Source organism: Protopterus annectens, chromosome 1.part0 (assembly GCF_019279795.1).
Source record: "Protopterus annectens isolate FY-2018-M chromosome 1.part0, PAN1.0, whole genome shotgun sequence".
NCBI lineage: Eukaryota > Metazoa > Chordata > Ceratodontiformes > Protopteridae > Protopterus > Protopterus annectens.
In genome coordinates this window covers 1,278,297,144-1,278,315,881 of record NC_056725.1, presented here as the reverse complement: position 1 = coordinate 1,278,315,881, position 18,738 = coordinate 1,278,297,144, and the positions used below count along the sequence as shown (strand labels likewise).

The 18,738-nt window shown below is 44.5% G+C and overlaps 1 protein-coding gene across 2 annotated transcripts in view; it reads left to right on the top strand.

Annotated features, from left to right (window-relative positions):
• Window positions 1-18,738, top strand: part of ZNF532 (zinc finger protein 532) — a 700,664-nt gene that overhangs the window by 622,916 nt on the left and 59,010 nt on the right. For both annotated transcript variants that reach the window (XM_044066159.1, XM_044066160.1), the window contains exon 8: window positions 16,942-17,054. In XM_044066159.1, the coding sequence (XP_043922094.1) occupies window positions 16,942-17,054 (113 nt within the window). The remainder of the gene's footprint in view (window positions 1-16,941; window positions 17,055-18,738) is intronic.

Genomic DNA, 18,738 nt, shown 5'->3' with positions numbered 1-18,738 from the left:
AAACGCTGTGCAAGAGGAAGCACATGGACTCCACTGAGGAGTCATTGATTGAAGATACGGATTTTGATGATGGGGAAGGGTCCCCACGGTCACCCTCTGATGACGTGTCCTTTGGTGACATCCTCGAGATCCTTAGACATAAGGGTGACTGGAAGTCCTCTAATCCTTCTTCTGAGGAATCCGTATTCCTGCAGGCTTTTCGTGCCTGACCCCTACCTCCTGGGACACGCCGCCTGCCGATGAGCTCTTACAGCTCATCGTCCAGCATGCATGGAAGGCTCCTGACACTGGAAGTGATACCAAGGAGACCAGATGAAATATTATCACCCCCAGCTGAGCACCCACATTGGTCATGAGGTCTTCCAGTAGATGGTATGGTGGTGGCAGCTGCAACTAAGAGGGATTTGACAGAAGAGATCCAAACTGTCCGTCCGCTCAACAAGGAGTCCCAGGCGATTGACAGACTAGGGAACCATGTGTTTGCTTCATTGACCTTTGTCGTAAGGTCTTTGAACTATTTGGCACACTTTACCAGGCTTCAGATGGATCTTATCAACCAGCTCTCTGAAACCTTGGCAGGAGCCATTTCTGACGAGGTCCATGACAACGTGGCTTCTCAGATAGCCACCCTAGAGTCCATTTCCAACTCTTCCATCTGTCTTATTTCTCACGCAACGGAAGGGTCGGCTAGACCACAGACGTGGGTATAGTCACCAGACGACATGCCTGGATACGCCTTTACGACTTCGCGGACTCCTTTAAGGCTTCCTTCATGAACACCCCCATCGAGGCCGCTTCTTTGTTTGGCCCTAAAGTGAAAGATACGCTGGCAAGGTGTGAACAAGATGGCAAGACCCTGTCTGCCGTTGGTGTCAGACACTCCACTCCTCAGCAATTCTACTCCAGAAATCAGAGGAGTGGGAAGATGTGGTACAGGAAATCACAGGTCTCTTTCCAGGATACACGTGCCGAGTTCTCCCCTAGAGGCAGAGGGGGAAACTCCAATGGAAGATGCCCCTTTCGGGGCAAAGGAGGTCCACGAAATCTGGATTCCAGAGATTCCTTCTCTGGCCAACCTTGTCAGCACTCCTGAAATGTTGCTTGACTGCTCACCTCTGGAAGTGGTCGGGGGACGTTTTTCATTGTACCCCACTGCCTGGCAAAATATAACCACCAACTCTTGGGTACAATGGATAATATCCAGAGGCTATTGCATCCCCTTCCATCTTTGTCCATTCTCATCCAGAGTATTACCCGATGTTCCACCCAGTCAAAGGGAAGCAGCAGCACACGAAATCCAAAAGCTGCTACAAAAAGAGTCATCCAGACGGTCCCCCCAGACCAGATAGGATCCGGTTTGTACTTAAGGTTCTTTTTAGTGCCAAAAAAGACAGGGGACTGGAGACCAATTCTGGATCTCAGCACACTGAACAAATTTGTAAAAACAGAGAAATTCCGGATGGTCACGGTTCAGTCTATCCTTCCTCTTCTGGAAGAAGATGATTGGATGTGCTCTGTAGATCTTCAAGATGCATATTACCACATGTAAATGGGCAAGCGCTCAAGAAGATACCACCACTTCTGCATAGGAGCCAGTCACTACCAATTTCGAGCTCTGCCCTTTGGTCTCTCTACAGCCCCCATAGTGTTCACCAAATGCATGGCAGTGGTTATCGCTCACTTGCGACTTTAAGGATTCCATGCATTTCTATATATAGATGACTGGCTCTTTACCGCCCCCACCAGGCGTCTACTAGAAAAAGCCCTGCACTACACTCTCCAACAGCTCAAAGCTTCGGAATCACTGTAAACTGGGAGAAGTCCAACACGACCCTAACTCAGTCTTTGGAATTTATAGGGGTACTGTTGGACATGAGAAATTGCACAGCATCCCTTCCGAACCACAGGCTTCAGAGAATAAGGCAACAGGTTCAACCATTGCTCTGTCACCACAAATCTCCCGCTTGATCTGTACTCCCAACTGTTGGGGTCAGTGGTAGCCTCGATCACCACTATTCCTCTAGCCAGATTCCACATGAGCCTCTTTCAGTGGCTACTTCTCACTCAGTGGTACCCTCTACAACATCCTTTGTCTTTTCAGTTAAGTGTAACTCAGAGATGCAAGCAAGATTTCCTCTGGTGGACGTCTCGAAATCCCCAACAATGGTCTCGCCCCTTCAACACCCATCAACCGATAGCCACGGTGACCACGGACGCCTCCCTGATGGGGTGGGGGAGCTATATTAGAGAAACTTGGTCCAAGGCACCTGGTCAGAGACAGAGGCCCTTTTGCATATCAATGTCCTGGAACTGAGGGCTGTGCTACTAGTGTTGCAAGCATTTCATTCCATCCTTCCATCAGGGACTATTGCGATCCAGTCAGACAACATGTCAGTGGTCTGGTGCATCAACAAACAAGGGGGCACCAGATCTTACTCGTTATGCCGAGAGGCTTTGAGAATATGGCAATGGGCGATAGCTTCCAACCGCTTTCTAACTGCAACACACATTCCTCGATAGCAGACAAATTGAGCAGGCGCATTCTGCAACTTCATGAGTGGTCCCTCAATCCTATGATAGCGGCAAAAATCGTCAGCCACTGGGGCCAGCCTTGCTGTGACTTATTTGTCTCCCCAACCAACTACAAGTGCAGCAACTATTTTGCCCTAATCCCCCCTCGGGGACAGTCACAGAGAGACACTCTAGTCCACACTTGGTCCTCGGGTCTACTTTATGATTATCCTCCTCTTCCCCTCATCTCCCAATTTCTGAAGATAGCACGACAGTTGAAGAGCAAAGTGATCCTCATTGCTCCATATTGGCCTCGACAAGTCTGGTTTCCCTTCCTCTGGCCTCACCTTTCTAGATCAAACGTGGATCTTCAATCCATTCCCAACATTGATCTCTCATCTGCAGGGTCTGATTCACCCCAATCTAACAACCCTGAAACTGACAGCTTGGTTTCTCCACTTCCAATGATTGCCAGGCATGAAAACCTCTCGTCCCCTGTGCGCAATATTCTTATTGCATCTCGTAAATCATCCACCAGCCTAATCTATCTTAACAAATGGAAAAGGTTGTCTCTATGGGCAGCGAATAAACAATTAGACCCCTTGTCAGCCCCAGTTTCAGTGGTGCTGGAATACTTATCACATCTTTTCCACTCTGGGGTGTGTGCCTCTACTATACATGTGCATTTAGCTGCCATCTCAAATTTCCACATTGGTTTTCAAGATTCTTCACTTATGTCACACAGACTCTGTAAAACTTTCTTGAAAGGGGTTATTCACCTAAAACCTCCCTTTAGAGAACCGGTACAGCTTTGGGATTTGGCATTGGTTCTGCAAGCTCTAACAGCTCCCCCCTTTGAACCTGCATCTTCATGTGATGTAAAATATCTCTCTTGGAAAACTTTGTTTCTGATTGCAATCACATCGGCCAGACGCTTATCAGAACTTCAAGCCTTATGCATCAAACCTCCCTAACTTTATCTTCCATAAGGAAGGGTATCACTGAGAACTAATTCTTCCTTTTTACCAAATGTGGTGTCAGAGTGGTTTATCAACCAATCTACTGACCTTCCAGTGTTCTTTCCTAACCATTTTAACAAAGGAGAGTATTGCCTGCACTCCTTGAATGTTCATAAGCAAATACGATTTTATCTGGACAGAACAAAATCTACCCGTAAATCAGGCCAACTGTTTATGACTTTTTCTGGACCTAGACAGGGGTCATCCTGTATCAAAAGTTACACTGGCTTCATGGTTGAGAAATTGTATTACCTTTATCTACAACAAAAACAATCTCACCTTGCCTCATAGAGTCAAAGCACATTCAACAAGATCTATGGCAACTTCAGCAGCTTTCCCTGCTAAGGCTTCCCTCCATGATATTTGCTCAGCTGCAACTTGGGCCAAACCTCATACCCTTATTCTTCATTACAAATTGGACTTGGCCTCCAGAGGTAGAGCTTCCTTTGGCTCCATGGTGCTCAGGAATGTCCTTCCATGAGGGCCACCCAGGGGATACAGGTAGCTGGGGACTCTGTCCCATCAGTAAGGAAGGAACGAAGATTAACAACATCAGATAAAGAAGTTATGTCTTACCATAACTTTCCGTCTGTGTTGTTGATCTTTGTTCATTCATTACTTCCCACCCTCCGTCCCCCATCCAGAGGTTCCTGGTTAATCTCATGTACTCCTTTATTGTAGGACCGTTATGACCAGAGGTAGCCTCTACTTTTATCTATCAACTTGCAAACTCGATCTGAGGTAACAGGCAGCAGAGCATTCTGGGTAGGACCTTTGCCCAAGAGTTTTTGGCTGACACGAGCTTGATATTGGCCGGCTCGGTTCCGAGGACGGAAGCGATATCCCATCAGTAATGAATGAACAAGATCAACAACAGAGACTGAATGTTATGGTAAGACATAACTTCTTTATATGCATGTATCTGCACATTATTTCTGATGCACACGGGACTGTACAGAAAAGACAAACTCCATTTGTCCCTCAAATGGCTGCAGAACAACACAGAATGTAGTTGTTGACAAGTGCCATGTTGTTTCATCTGTTTTGCTTCTTCTCCATAATTAGCAAACCTTACCTACTTTTGTACATCTGGTCTTCTTTTTTGTGACAACATCCTCTTTCCATTTCTTTTTTGTCCAGGTATCGTCAGTCATTTTTTGTATGACCATTGAAGAGAACCTTTTCTAGATGTGGTCATCTGTTACACTTTCTTTGAAGAATCTCATTCATTTCAAAGATAAGCACTCTTGAAGTATGCAAATGCCTGTTGCCATATTTATTATGCCTTATGTCCATTAAGCTCTTAGCTGTCCCTGATTTTGCCTCATATGTTTGCCCTGCCCCTTGTAGAATTTTAGATTTTCTGATAAGTCATTGAAGGTTATGGTCAGTCATTAATGCCTGATGTTAGTTTCATACTACTCATTCTACAGAACAAGAGCTTGCTGGTGCTAAACCTGTTGTTCTAGTAACTGTCTAAATGCACTGGAGTAATATTTAAAAAGTGTCCCTTATTTTAGGCAATTCCTTCATTAGTTTTGGCTGTGTCCCTTATTCTTGAGCAAAGAAGTTTATGTGTAGTAAGTTGTCTTTGCCCCTGTAGTATCTGCTGTAACATTTTTAGCATATGGGTGTCCTTTTTGTCTCAATTTTAACTTTTCGTCAAAGTTTTAGCACTCAAATAATTCCAGATTCTTGGAGGGATTTATTGTAACCTAGTGTAAAAAACTTTTTTGCTGGTAGTCTCTCCCTGCAGATTAGACTTTTGAGGTACCTTTGTTGTTTTTTTTGCATAGTGCTGCATCTTGTGCATTTGTTATATTAGCACACTTAATACTTTCTTCACGTGGAATACAATACATGCAGAATTGTAAACAAATTATGTCCAGATGTTTTTCATGGAAAAGAAAATGATGTGCTGCTTCATGTGAAGTAAAGTACATACAGATGTGTAAAATGGTGTAGAGAAAAAAGTTCTTCCTTTCTGGAGTAATAATGAATGCAGTTGTTCACTGCAGCCACCACTCTCTTTTAGAGTACCTCCTCTCTTTAACCTGTTGCTAATTGATGTTCTTCGTGTTTCACTGTTGCAGTCAATACATTTGGGTAATCCTGCTGGCAGGTTGCCCTCAGCCGACCTGAATTCCAAAGTCTTGGGTCTTGCGTCGGTGGCTTTCACCCTTTCCCTGCCATCAGGTCGTCAGGGGTATAAAAGAAGCAGCCAACGCCATTTTCTTCAGTCTTTCTTGCCGCGCGATGCCCAAAGCAGAAGCAGTTCACAAGTGCCGGTCGGCCGACTCCTGAGATTTTCGGATTTGAGTTTCAGATCCGAAGTCTTCAATAAAGCTAAGTACCCCGTTGGGGAAACTTTTTTCTTGTTCTAGACCAAGTCTTCAATAAAGCTAAGTACCCCGTTGGGGAAACTTTTTTCTTGCTCTAGACCAATGTCAAAAAAAGTTAATAATTGTATTTCTTGTGGGAAGCAAATACCTCATAAGGATTTTCATTCTTACTGTATTCCTTGCCTAGGGCCCAGATCACAATGTTTCTGATTGTCGGTTTTGTGCTAGATGTTCATCGTGCATACAGCTGCAGTCATAACAGATGGGTTCTCCTGCCGTCAGGCGGGTCCTCGGTTGGCCGAATTCCAAAGTCTAGGTCCTGCGTCGGTTGTCGTCGCTTCTTCCCTGACGTCAGTGCGACAGGGGTATAAAGGAACCATCCAACGCCATTTTCTTCAGTCTTTCTTTCCGCGCGGTGCCCGAAGCAGAAGCAGTTCGCAAGTGCCGGTTGGCCAGCTCCTGAGATTACGAAAATTTGGAAACCGAAGTCTTCTTGAAAGCTAAGTACCCTGTTGGGGAAACTTTTCTTGCCTCAGACCGATGTCAGACAAAGTTAATAATTGTATTTCTTGTGGGAAGCAAATACCGCATAAGGATTTCCATTCCCTCTGTATACCTTGTTTAGGCCCAGACCACGATGTCTCGGTCTGTCGCTTTTGTGCTACATTCAACAAACGCACTATTAAGCGTCGGGCGGAGTTCGCCCAGCATTATTTTGGGAAAGCATTTAACTATATTATGTTGTCGGATACTCCGACGCCAGTTTTGTCTAAAAAACGCAAAGATAAGGACTGACACACGAGGTCCGCGGCCTCTACCGACACCACGCCAAAGCCGACTACATGTGGTCCGGTTCTCAGCGAGGCGCCTACGCAGCCCCTGACTACCGACAACACTTCTTTGGCGGTGTCTCCTGTGCCCGAGGTCGCAGGCTGCTCGGCCCACACCCGACTACAGATACCGAAGCCACTCTTGGCGTTGAAACTCAGAATGTGGACAGGTCCACCTCCACTCAAGGTGTCTTCAGACCTTCCTCTTCTTTCTCCATCAAGGCTTTCACTAAGTCTAAAGCAACCATGCACTCTAAGAGACAAGCTACACAGGGCCCATCTCCAGGCCCCATGCCTAAGAAACAGATGCTTAAAATGGCTGAGGATTTAATTACTCTTATCAGAGGTTCTCAGCCCCCACCGGACAAAAGGCCCAGAGTGGAGGAAGATTCCCCCTCCTCTGATCAGGGCTCCATTATTTCAGAGCACTGTGATGATCAGGAACATTCTTACTCCCCTTTTGAAGACTCTGATGCGGAGGAGTCCATCCCTTCTGTATCCCCCCCCTGAGGATTACTCATTTGGGGAAACTCTGCATACCTTAAGGGAACACTTCCACTGGGAAGGCCAAGATTATTCAGATTCCAAGAAAAGGCTTAGGGAATTTCTCTTGCTACCTCAGCACAGGCCTCTGGCTATACCTCCTGTCTTGGACATCCTAGATGATGTTTACTCAGAGGCCTGCCTTAACCCGGACTCTCTACCTCCAGCTCCAGTTAAGCCTGACAGGTACTACAGGGTTCCTGACTCACACCACTTTCTATACAAAAGCCATGCTGCTGACCCAGAAACCATCTCACAGGGCCCCAAGGGAGTTAAGGCCTCCACTACTAAAAATCCATTACCTTCCGAGAGAGATTCCAGATCCTTAGAAAGGTGGGGAAAAAAGGTATATACCTCAGCTACCTTAACCATGAGGGCCTTAAACTGTCAGTTCCATATGCTAAAATACCAACAGTTTTTGTTATCACAATTGAAAAGTAAAATGTCACAACCTGAACAACCAGACTTGAAGGAGTTGCAGGATTTGATGCATAGTGCAGAACAAGTGGGTAAGCATACCTTACAATGTGGTTTTGATGCTCTAGAGGCCTCATGTAGGGCTGCTGTTACAGGATCAGTCATACGTAGGCATGCCTGGCTCAAGGAACAAGCCTTGCCTGATCATGTCAAAGCTAAATTACTAGACGCCCCTCTTCAAAAGGATGTACTATATGTTGTTAATGCTGAGGAGGTATTAAGGAAAATGCAGGAAAAGGCTAAATCAATGCAAACTGTGAAAGATTTTCTACAGGTACAACCCCCGCGTTTTAGTAGAAATTGGCCTTCCAAAAACTGGTCCTTTCCTGCCACGGAGAGACCCCAAAGAGGCAGATACAGGCGCCCGAGGGGCAGAGGACAATCCCAAGGATCGTTTAGAGGCAGACAATGGCAAGCTTCTACACAAAGAGGTGGTGAGGATAACTCGCAATCTTTCAGAAAGCAAACCCAATGACTTTCCCCTTTGCATGCCAAGCAAGTCTCAAATGGCAGCCCCCTTAGGAGGAAAGCTGGCATTATTTTCAAAAAATTGGCAGATTGTCACAAAGGACAAATGGATCCTGGACATTATAAACAGAGGCTACAAATTCCATTTTCACACCCTTCCAAAAATGAGAGGCATGCCAAACCTGCCACACAATCAAAGGGCAGAGGCACAAAGGCTAATTACAGATCTCATAAACATGAAAGCTGTTCAGGAGGTACTTCCGCACGAACAAGGTGAAGGTTTTTATTCCAGGCTATTTCTGGTACCAAGGAAGGGAAAAGATTGGAGACCAATTTTGGACCTATCCTTCCTAAACACATTTCTACTCGTACCAAAATTCAAGATGCTCACTCTACAGCAACTTCTTCCCATGCTGGGCAAGGAGTCCTGGCTGGTAACATTGGACCTCAAGGAGGCATACCTGCATGTCCCAGTCAGACAAAATTGCAGAAGGTACCTCAGATTTCTTGCAGGTTCAACCCATTATCAATTCTCTGCATTGCTCTTTGGCTTATCTACTGCGCCCAGAGTATTCACAAAATGCCTGGCATCAGTAATCGCCTACTGCAGACTTCAAGGGATACAAATATACCCCTATTTGGACGACTGCCTGATCCAAGCGGACAGCAAGCACATTCTTCTGAAACATCTGGCTTATGTAATAATGTTGTTGAACTCTCTGGGATACACAGTCAACAAAAAGAAATCAAGGCTAATACCCTCTCGGAAGATAATTTTCCTGGGTGCCAATTTGGACACAAAGACCCAGATGGCCTACCTCACGCCAGAGAAGTAGGGGCAACTAATTCAATACTTCAGAGCACTAGCAAATTGCACCAGGCTGACTGCAAGGAAAATCCTGCAGGCTCTGGGATTCATGGCATCTTGCATCTTACTAATCCCATGTGCAAAGCTGCACATGAGGAAATTACAATGGTACCTGAAAAACATATGGTCTCAACACAGCCACAGTTTGGAAACAATAATACCATTAATTCCATGTCTGCAAAAGGAATTTCTGTGGTGGGCTCAAGCATGTCAAACAAACACAGGTTTTCCATTCAGCAAGCCTCAAGCAAATCAAGTCATCACAACAGACGCCTCGGACTACGCCTGGGGGGCGCACGTGATAGATCGGTGCATTCAGGGCAAATGGTCCCAAAAAGAAAAGCACCTTCACATCAATTAAAAGGAAATACTAGCAGTAATAAATGCTATTATAGCTTTCAAGGACCTTCTACAACCAGGTCAACTATTGATAAGAACGGACAACACCACAGTTATGTGGTACATAAACAAACAGGGAGGAACACATTCTTACCCCCTATGCAGACTGGCCATGTCACTTTGGAACATGGCCATGGACTTACAAATGGAACTACAAGCACAGTACTTGCCAGGCAAGGAAAACACGCTGGCAGACAACCTAAGCAGGAATATGACAGATCCACACAAATGGAAATTGCATCCAAAAGTTTTTACAGAAATAATCCAAGAATGGGGAAGGCCAGACATAGATCTCTTTGCCTCCCACAAAAATCACCAATTGACAAAATTCTGCTCAAGGATTTTCCATCCAAAGGCCTGGAGAGTGGACGCTCTCTCTTTCAGTTGGACATCAATGACAGTTTATGCCTTCCCACCTCTTCCTCTGCTGCCCAAAGTTCTATTGAAAACCAGAGCAGACAGACCAAAGATGATTCTCATTGCTCTGGACTGGCCAAGGCAACACTGGTACCCACTCCTGAGGAGCCTGACGCATTCCCCACCATGGACCCTGCCTCTAATGCCTCTTCTTCTGACTCAGCACAGCTTCAAAACTCTTCACAGCCAGCTAAAAACACTCAATCTAGCCGCATGGAAGATTCCTTAGCATCACAACAGGCCCTACTCTCCAAGGAGGTGCAGGATGTCATTTTGGAGGCCAGAAGGCCATCAACTAGAAAAGCTTACTCCACAAAATGGAAACGGTTTTGTGTCTGGAATTAGAAAAAGGTCCAGGATCCTGGAAAACTGAATTTACCTCAAATACTACAATATTTAGCTGAGCTGCTAAGCAGTGGACTTTCATTCTCCTCCATCAAAATCCATGCATCAGCCATTTCTGCAGAATACAACACTGATCCACCTTTATTCTCTCACCCTCTCTTAAGACAGTTCCTCAGAGGGGCTAAAAATCTAAGACCTCCAAGGAAACAACCAATACCTGCTTGGGATCTTAATTTCATTCTGGAAAAACTGACCTTGCCTCCCTTTGAGTCAGCTGCCTCATCAGATTTGCAATATTTGTCCTGGAAAGCAGCTTTCCTTCTGGCTATCACCTCAGCTCATAGAGTTTCAGAACTACAGGCTCTCATGGCTGTTCAGCCTTTTATCATCTTCCATCAGGACAGAGTTTCCTTACGAACCAACCCGTCCTTTATGCCTAAAGTGGTATCCAGGGTAGCTTTAAATCAGGCCATACATTTACCTACTTTTTATCCTAATCCTCAAAACAAAGGGGAGAGATTACTACATTCCTTGGACATCCACAGACAACTGCGTTATTATTTGGACAGAACAAAGCCTTTCAGAAAATCCGAACAGCTCTTTGTGTCCTATGCTGTAGGAGCTCAAGGAAAGCCAATTTCCAAACAGACAATCTCAAAATGGATAGCCCACTGCATATGCTTTTGCTATTCCTTTCATGGCAAAACTGTACCTTCTGGCATTAGAACTCATTCCACCAGGGCCACAGCCACCTCTGCAGCTTTCCTCAGAGGAGTTCCTACCAAGGATATTTTGGAAGCAGCCACTTGGAGTTCTGTGCATACCTTCTCCAAGCACTACAACCTACCATTATACTCCAAATCTAGAGCAGGCTTCACCACTGCAGTCTTGCAGGGCATTTTGGCTCCTCCTAGTTCCACCTAGTGCCTACCACCCCTTTCTTAGCTTTGGGATTCTACCCATCTGTTATGACTGCAGCTGTATGCACAATGAACATAGTACAGTTTTGTACCTACCATAAATGTAGATGTTCGAGTGCTAATACAGCTGCAGTCCAGGTTTCCCTCCCTCCTTCCCCTCTTGGGACAGGCCTATAGGCTAACACATCCTCATACAACCTGATTGGGGTTTTCATTTGTGATGTATTTGCTTGCAACTACTGTATTTTGATTATATTGCACTGCATTATTACACAAATTTATGTATTGCCTTCCTTCTGGGGGCACCTGACATCTGGGGCAAGAAAAACTGAAGAAAATGGCATCGGATGGTTCCTTTATACCCCTGTCGCACTGACGTCAGGGAAGAAGCGACGACAACCGACGCCGGACCTAGACTTTGGAATTCGGCCGACCGAGGACCCGCCTGACGGCAGGAGAACCCATCTGTTATGACTGCAGCTGTATTAGCACTCGAACATCTACATTTATGGTAGGTACAAAACTGTACTATTTAGCCAACGCACTATTAAGCGTCGGTATGATTTTGCTTTAAACCTTTTTGGACGCCGATTTAATTATCCTGAAATGTCATCGGATAGCCATTCAACTACCGGAGTTTACAAAAAACGCAAAGACAAGGAAAGAGAGAAACAACCGAGGCCCAAAACCAACGACGAAGCTTCTCCTAAGCCAGTCGCCAGTTCTCAGTGAGGTGCTTTTGCACGTGGAGTCGGCCATGCTGCTGGATACTCAAGGTATTGGAGCCTCGGACGCTAATCCCTCAGATGGGTCCGGAGCCGCTGAGCAGGTACCGGCTTCTGAGGATGTATTCAGACCTAAACATCTTTACATTAAAACGACTTCAGCTTCAAAGGCAAAGACTAAAGCACCTTCTAAAGCAAGGAAACAAACTCAAGAGCCACGTGGACAGGCCTCTATGCCCAAAAAACAGATGCTCAGAATGGCCGAAGACTTGATTACCTTGATCAGGGGTTCCCATCCCCCTCCTGATAAGAGGCCTAGGCAAGACACTGACTATGAATCTTCAGATCAGGTTTCTATTTCTTCTGATTCCTCTTCTGATCAAGAATATTCTCTTCTCCCCCATGAGGATTCTGATGCTGAAGAATCTATACCTTCAGCATCTCCTCCTAAGGACCATTCCTTTGGGGAAACCTTGCATACCATGAGGGAGCATTTCCACTGGGAGGGCCAAGATTTTTCAGAATCTAAAAAGAGGCTCAGGGATTTTCTTTTACTACCTCAGCACAGGCCTCTAGCCATTCCTCCTGTGTTAGACATTGTAGATGATGTGTTTTCAGAGTCTAGTCTGACCCCTGGCTCCTTACCCCCAGCTCCTGTTAAGCCTGACAGATATTACATGGTTCCTGACTCACACAAATTTTTTTTTAAAAACCCTGCTGCTGACCCAGAAACTATTTCACAGGGTCCAAAGGGAGTTAAGGCTTCCACTGCAAAAAACACAACCCCCTCTGACAGAGATTCAAGGGCACTGGATAGATGGGAAAAAAAGGTTTACACCTCTGCAACTTTGGCTATAAGGGCCTTAAACTGTCAATTTCATATGCTTAAGTATCAGCAACATGTCATGGGATTGCTTAAACAGAAAATGTTAAATTCTGAATGTGCAGAAAACAAGGAAATGCAGGATTTATTATATGTAGCAGAACAAGTTGGAAAACATACTTTGCAATGTGGTTTTGATTCTTTGGAGGCCTCCTGCAGGGCCACAGTTACGGGTTCTGTAATTAGGAGGCATGCTTGGTTAAAGGAACAAAATCTGCCTGATCATGTTAAAGTTAAATTAATAGATGCACCTTTACAGCATGATACTTTGTTTGATGTTAAGGCAGAAAAGGTGTTAAAGAAAATGGAGGACAATGCTAAATCTATGCAAACTGTCAAAGATTTTTTACAAGTACAGCCACCTAGGTTTAGTAGACACTGGCCTACAAAAAATTGGTCCTTTCCTGTGTCAGACAGACCTCAAAGGGGCAGATCCAGATGCCCTAGGGGCAGATCCCAGACGCAAGGTTATTATAGGCCCAAGCAATTGGATGCTTCTGCCTCCAAAGCTGGAGAAGATAGATCACAAACATACAGAAAACAGTCCCAATGACTTCCCCCTGCCTGCACCAAGCACTTATCTTCTGGCAGCACCCTTAGGGGGAAAATTAGCACTTTTTGCTCAAAATTGGCACATCATATCCCAGGACAAGTGGGTTCTAAACATAGTGTCACAAGGCTACAAGTTCCATTTCCATACTCTACCAAAGGCAAACGGCTGGCCAGATCTGCCAAAAAATCAATGGGCAGAGGCACAAAAACAAGTCTCATCCCTCATGGACGTGGGGGCCATTCAACAAATACCAGAGCAAGAGCAGGGACAAGGAGTTTACTCAAGACTGTTCTTGGTACCCAGAAAGGACAAGGCCTGGAGGCCGATACTGAACCTATCTATTTTGAACACTTTCCTGGATATTCCAAAATTCATAATGTTGGCTTTGCAGCAGCTTCTGCCCATGCTGGGCAAGAATGCTTGGCTTGTGACTTTAGACCTAAAAGAGGCATACCTGCATGTTCCAATCAGACAATCATGCAGAAGATACCTAAGATTCAAGGCTGGTTCAATGCATTACCAATTCTCTGCGCTGCCCTTTGGCTTATCTACTGTGCCCAGGGTCTTTACAAATTGCCTGACACCAGTAATTGCATTCTGCAGACAAAGAGGAATACAAATATATCTTTACTTGGACGACTGTCTCATTCAAGCAGAGAACAAGGACATCCTACTTCAACATCTGGCATTCGTCAAAAGACTTCTAACTTGCCTAGGGTACACAGTCAACAAAAAGAAATCAAAACTAGTACCCTCACAATAGATAACATTCCTGGGTGCAAGCTTGAATACAACTGCCCAGGTGGGTTATCTCACGCCAGACAAACAAAGGCAACTGACTACCTATTTCAAAATGTTGGCAACAAAGGCCCAGTTATCTGCAAGAAAAGTTCTGCAGGCTTTGGGCTTCATGGCATCCTGCATCCTACTAATTCCATATGCAAGACTGCATATGAGGAAACTTCAATGTTACCTAAAAAGTGTTTGGACTCAATATTTCCACAGCCTGGAAACAGTCATTACTCTCATTCCCTGACTGCAACAGGAGTTTCGATGGTGGGCAAAGGCTTGTCACCAGAACAAAGGACAGCCATTCACATTACCTCGAGCCAGGCAGACGCTAACAACGGATGCATCAGACTATGCCTGGGGAGCCCACATGGCAGGAAAATGCATTCAGGGCACATGGTCCTCAAACCAAATACATCTACATCAGAATGCCCTGACTGCCTTCAAGGACCTACTTCATCCGGGACAACTACTGATAAAGACTGACAACACCACGGTCATATGGTATATAAACAAGCAGGGGACATTCTTGCCCCCTTTGCAGACTAGCCATGACCTTGTGGGACACAGCTTTGACTTGCCAAGTACATCTGCAGGCACAATTCCTGCCAGGAAAGGAAAATACTCTGGCAGACGAACTAAGCATAAACCTCATGGATCCCCATGAGTGGAAGCTGGATCCACAAGTCTTCAGCATGATAACAAGGAAATGGGGATATCCAGACATAGATCTGTTTGCCTCCCTTCTCAATTACCAACTAAAAAGATTCTGCACAAGGACTTATCACAGACAAGCATGAAAAGTGGACGCCCTATCTTTCAGCTGGAAAAACCTATCAGTATATGCCTTTCCTCCACTGCCTCTCCTCCCCAAGGTGCTCCTAAAGGTCAGACAGGAGAAGCCAAAGATGATACTGATTGCCCCAGACTGGCCACGCCAGTACTGGTATCCAATACTAAGAAACGTATCTCTATATCCAGCTTGGACCTTACCTCAAATACCTCGACTACTGTCCCAGCAAAACAATCAGATCATGCACAGCCAACTCAGGGCATTAAACTTGGCAGCATGGCGGATAATGTAGTCATACAAAAAGCACCTCTCAGTAAAGCTGTGATGGATGTCATTCTGGAAGCCAGAAGGGCCTAGTACAAGAAAGTCTTATGCTGAAAAATGGAAGAGATTCTGTGCCTGGAACCAGGCACAAGGAACTGATACAGCGGTACCAAATATTCCTCAGGTTTTGCAATACTTAACTAAGATGCTGGACAAAGGCCTATCTTTTTCATCAATTAAAATTCATGCCTCGGCCATTTCGGCTCATTACAATACAGAGCCACCACTTTTTTCTCACCCTTTATTAAGGCAGTACCTCAGAGGAGCAAAAAATTTAAGGACCCCAAGGAGACTACCAATACCTGCATGGGACCTCAACTATGTCTTGGAAAAGCTCACCCTACCTCCTTTTGAGCCAGCCACTACTGCTGATATGAAGTTTTTATCTTGGAAAACAGCTCTGCTCTTAGCAATTACTTCTGCAAGATGAGTTTCAGAGCTACAGGCGCTCATGGCCGTGGAACCTTTCATCATTTTTCATCCAGACATGGTCTCCCTGAGGACAAACCCAACATTTATGCCTAAAGTAGTGTCCATTATGGCTGTTAACCAAGCCATCCATCTGCTAACCTTTTACCCAAATCCACAACACAAGGGGGAGAGAATTCTGCATTCTTTGGACGTACACAGACAGCTTAGATTCTACTTGGACAGAACCAAAACTTTCAGGAAGACAGAGCAATTACTAGTGGCATATGCTGCAGGATCACAAGGAAAGCCTATCTCAAAGCAGACTATTTCTAAGTGGTTAGGCCACTGCATTTGTTTCTGCTACTTACACCATGGCAAGCCAGTGCCTAAGGGTATTAGGCCTCATTCCACCAGAGCTGCAGCCACCTCAGCAGCCTTTCTCAGGGGAGTACCAACCACAGACATTTTAGAGGCGGCTACTTGGAGTTCAGTGCACACCTTTACAAAGCATTATCATCTGCCACTCTACTCTAAATCCAGGGCAGGCTTTGCCACTGCAGTTCTGCAGGGCCTCATACTGCTGTGTAGCTCCAGCCTCCCAACCATAGCTTTGGGACTCTACCCAAATGTAATGACTGCAACAGTGAAACACGAAGAACATAGTACTGTTGTGTACACTTACCATAAATGTAGATGTACGAGTGTATTCACTGTTGCATTCCAGGTTACCCACCCGCCTTCCCACTTTTTTCTTTTGGATCTTATCTTTCCTTCTCTGATTTATACTACCTATGTGGTGTATTTGCTTATAGATGAAGGTAAAATTTATATTGGTGTATTTCTGAATATATATATATATATATATAAAGTTTGGCTACCCTTTTTGGGGGCACCTGACATCTGCTGCAAGAAAAACTGAAGAAAATGGTGTTGGCTGCTTCTTTTATACCCCTGACGACCTGACATCAGGGAAGGGGCGACAGCATCCGACGCAGGACCCAAGACTTTGGAATTCAGACCGGCTGAGGGCAACCTGCCAGCAGGATTACCCAAATGTAATGACTGCAACAGTAAATACACTCGAACATCTACATTTATGGTAAGTGTACACAACTGTACTTTCTTTAATGTGCAATGCCAAGTGCTTGTTCCCCACTCCATATTTTCTTTGTTGTATTTATTCAGGTTTAACAATTTAAGTAGCGTTAACTTCTAGGAAGCAAGCATTTTAGCCTGTTAATATCAAAACATGCCATATATTGCTGCTGCTCATCGACATGGTATAGCTGATTTGTTAAAACTTTCTTTTTCTCCTTTCTAAAAGCAAATGAAGAAATATCCATGCAGACTATGTGAGAAGTCTTTCAGTTCTTCACACAGTCTTTGTCGCCACAATCGCATTAAACACAAAGGCATTCTGAAAGTATATACATGCTCGTAAGTTACATTTCTGCTACTTAAAGTATGCTTGATGCAAGCTGTAGTATTCCACACATGCTGTGTAATTTTAGCACTAGTATCCTAAAATTATTCTAAAATGCAGACTAAGTTGATGTACCTCTTTGTTTTGGTATTAGTATATTGGCATTCTCTTACAGGACTATATCTTGTGAACTAATCTCAAGAACACATTTGTAATGCTAAAAGCAGACATTTTACGGGAGAATTGGGCATCCCACAAGACACAGTTTTCCTGCTGAGAAGGTTAAACCTTATGCATTGCGCTGTACCACAGCATAGTACAGTAGTGATAGTGTTGAGCTGTACTTTGGAATGGAAAAAGTTTAAGATAACAAATATGGTGTTACATCTTGACTTTGGACTGGCTGTGCCACATATCTTCTTATATAATGGGCCTTCCCCTTATTGACGTTATCTCCTGCTGTGTATTAAAAGGGAGATCGCAGAGACTCAAAACGTACTTCTTCCACTTTGTTTATGTTGACTTTCCATGGCTTTCCCTTAGTGTATTGACTGATTATGTCGTTGCCGCTGTTCTTTAACATAAAGTAGGTGTAGCTAACAGATAGATAATGTCAGAAGTATATGACATAAAAAAGCAAGCTGCAGCTTTACCCTGGTAGAGAAACAATGAGGGCAGGGCAATAACATACAACAAAAACCTGAGTTTGGTTTGTGATTTTGTATCTGCAGGGCATCAGTACTTTGTGTAATCAAAATGTTGTGTACCAGGAGTTCTGTAATGGCAAGCTTCATAGTGTAGAGGCAGATTTCTCTTTCTATTTCTAGAGCACTTCAGTGATACTGGTTTGTTCTCTGTTTCATTTGCCAAAATGTTCATTTAATTGAAATATGAAAGTTGTTTAACAGCCAGAAGATAGACTTATACATAACTTCTCTTTGCTGATTTCTGCAAATGTTATTTTGAGTGGCCCGCTACAGTAGCTGGAACAGTTGGGTCTGTTCTTCTTGTTCCATGTCTAATGGATTTTCTTACACTCTTGAGCTTCCACTTTCAGGTTGTGTGGACCCTGTTTGGCTCATACATGGTTGTCCATTTGTCATGGTTAAGGGGAGCGTGTGATACATCCCATTTTTTGTAGCCATTTTCAGAGTTTGGAAATCTTCATATTGTTTGTCATGGGAAAAGTCCCATGTTGGATGCTGAAAAGTATACATCTTCCAGACGTTCCAGTGATCAGAGGTGCTTAGCAAATATACTGCCTGTTTTTCTGAAACTTGGTCATGACATTGTTGCTGTTGATAAATGCTAGACTTTCAGCCCCATGACTCACCAGTGTTAAAGATAAAACTTGTAGACTTCTTCAGGATGTACGGTCAAGTAGCAAAGGAGAGGGCACAGAGAGGCAGTTCATCTCAAGATGCCAACCAGTAATACAGGAATCTACTCCAGTCCACCACATTTATCATGACCTCCAGTTCCTCCCACATGGGTTGGTAGTTCAATTAGAGGTTGTCAAATTAATTTTCTTGTGGTTGGTCAGAATCTTTCTTTAGGGGGTTAGACCAAGGGTTCAGATAACTATTATATGCTGGGGCAAGCAGGTTCTCCACAAATGAGCAGGGAGATTGCCCTTGAGTTCCCAGGTGTGTCTCTTGGTCTAAAATCAGGTCTTCTTCCACTGTATCCATGCTCTTG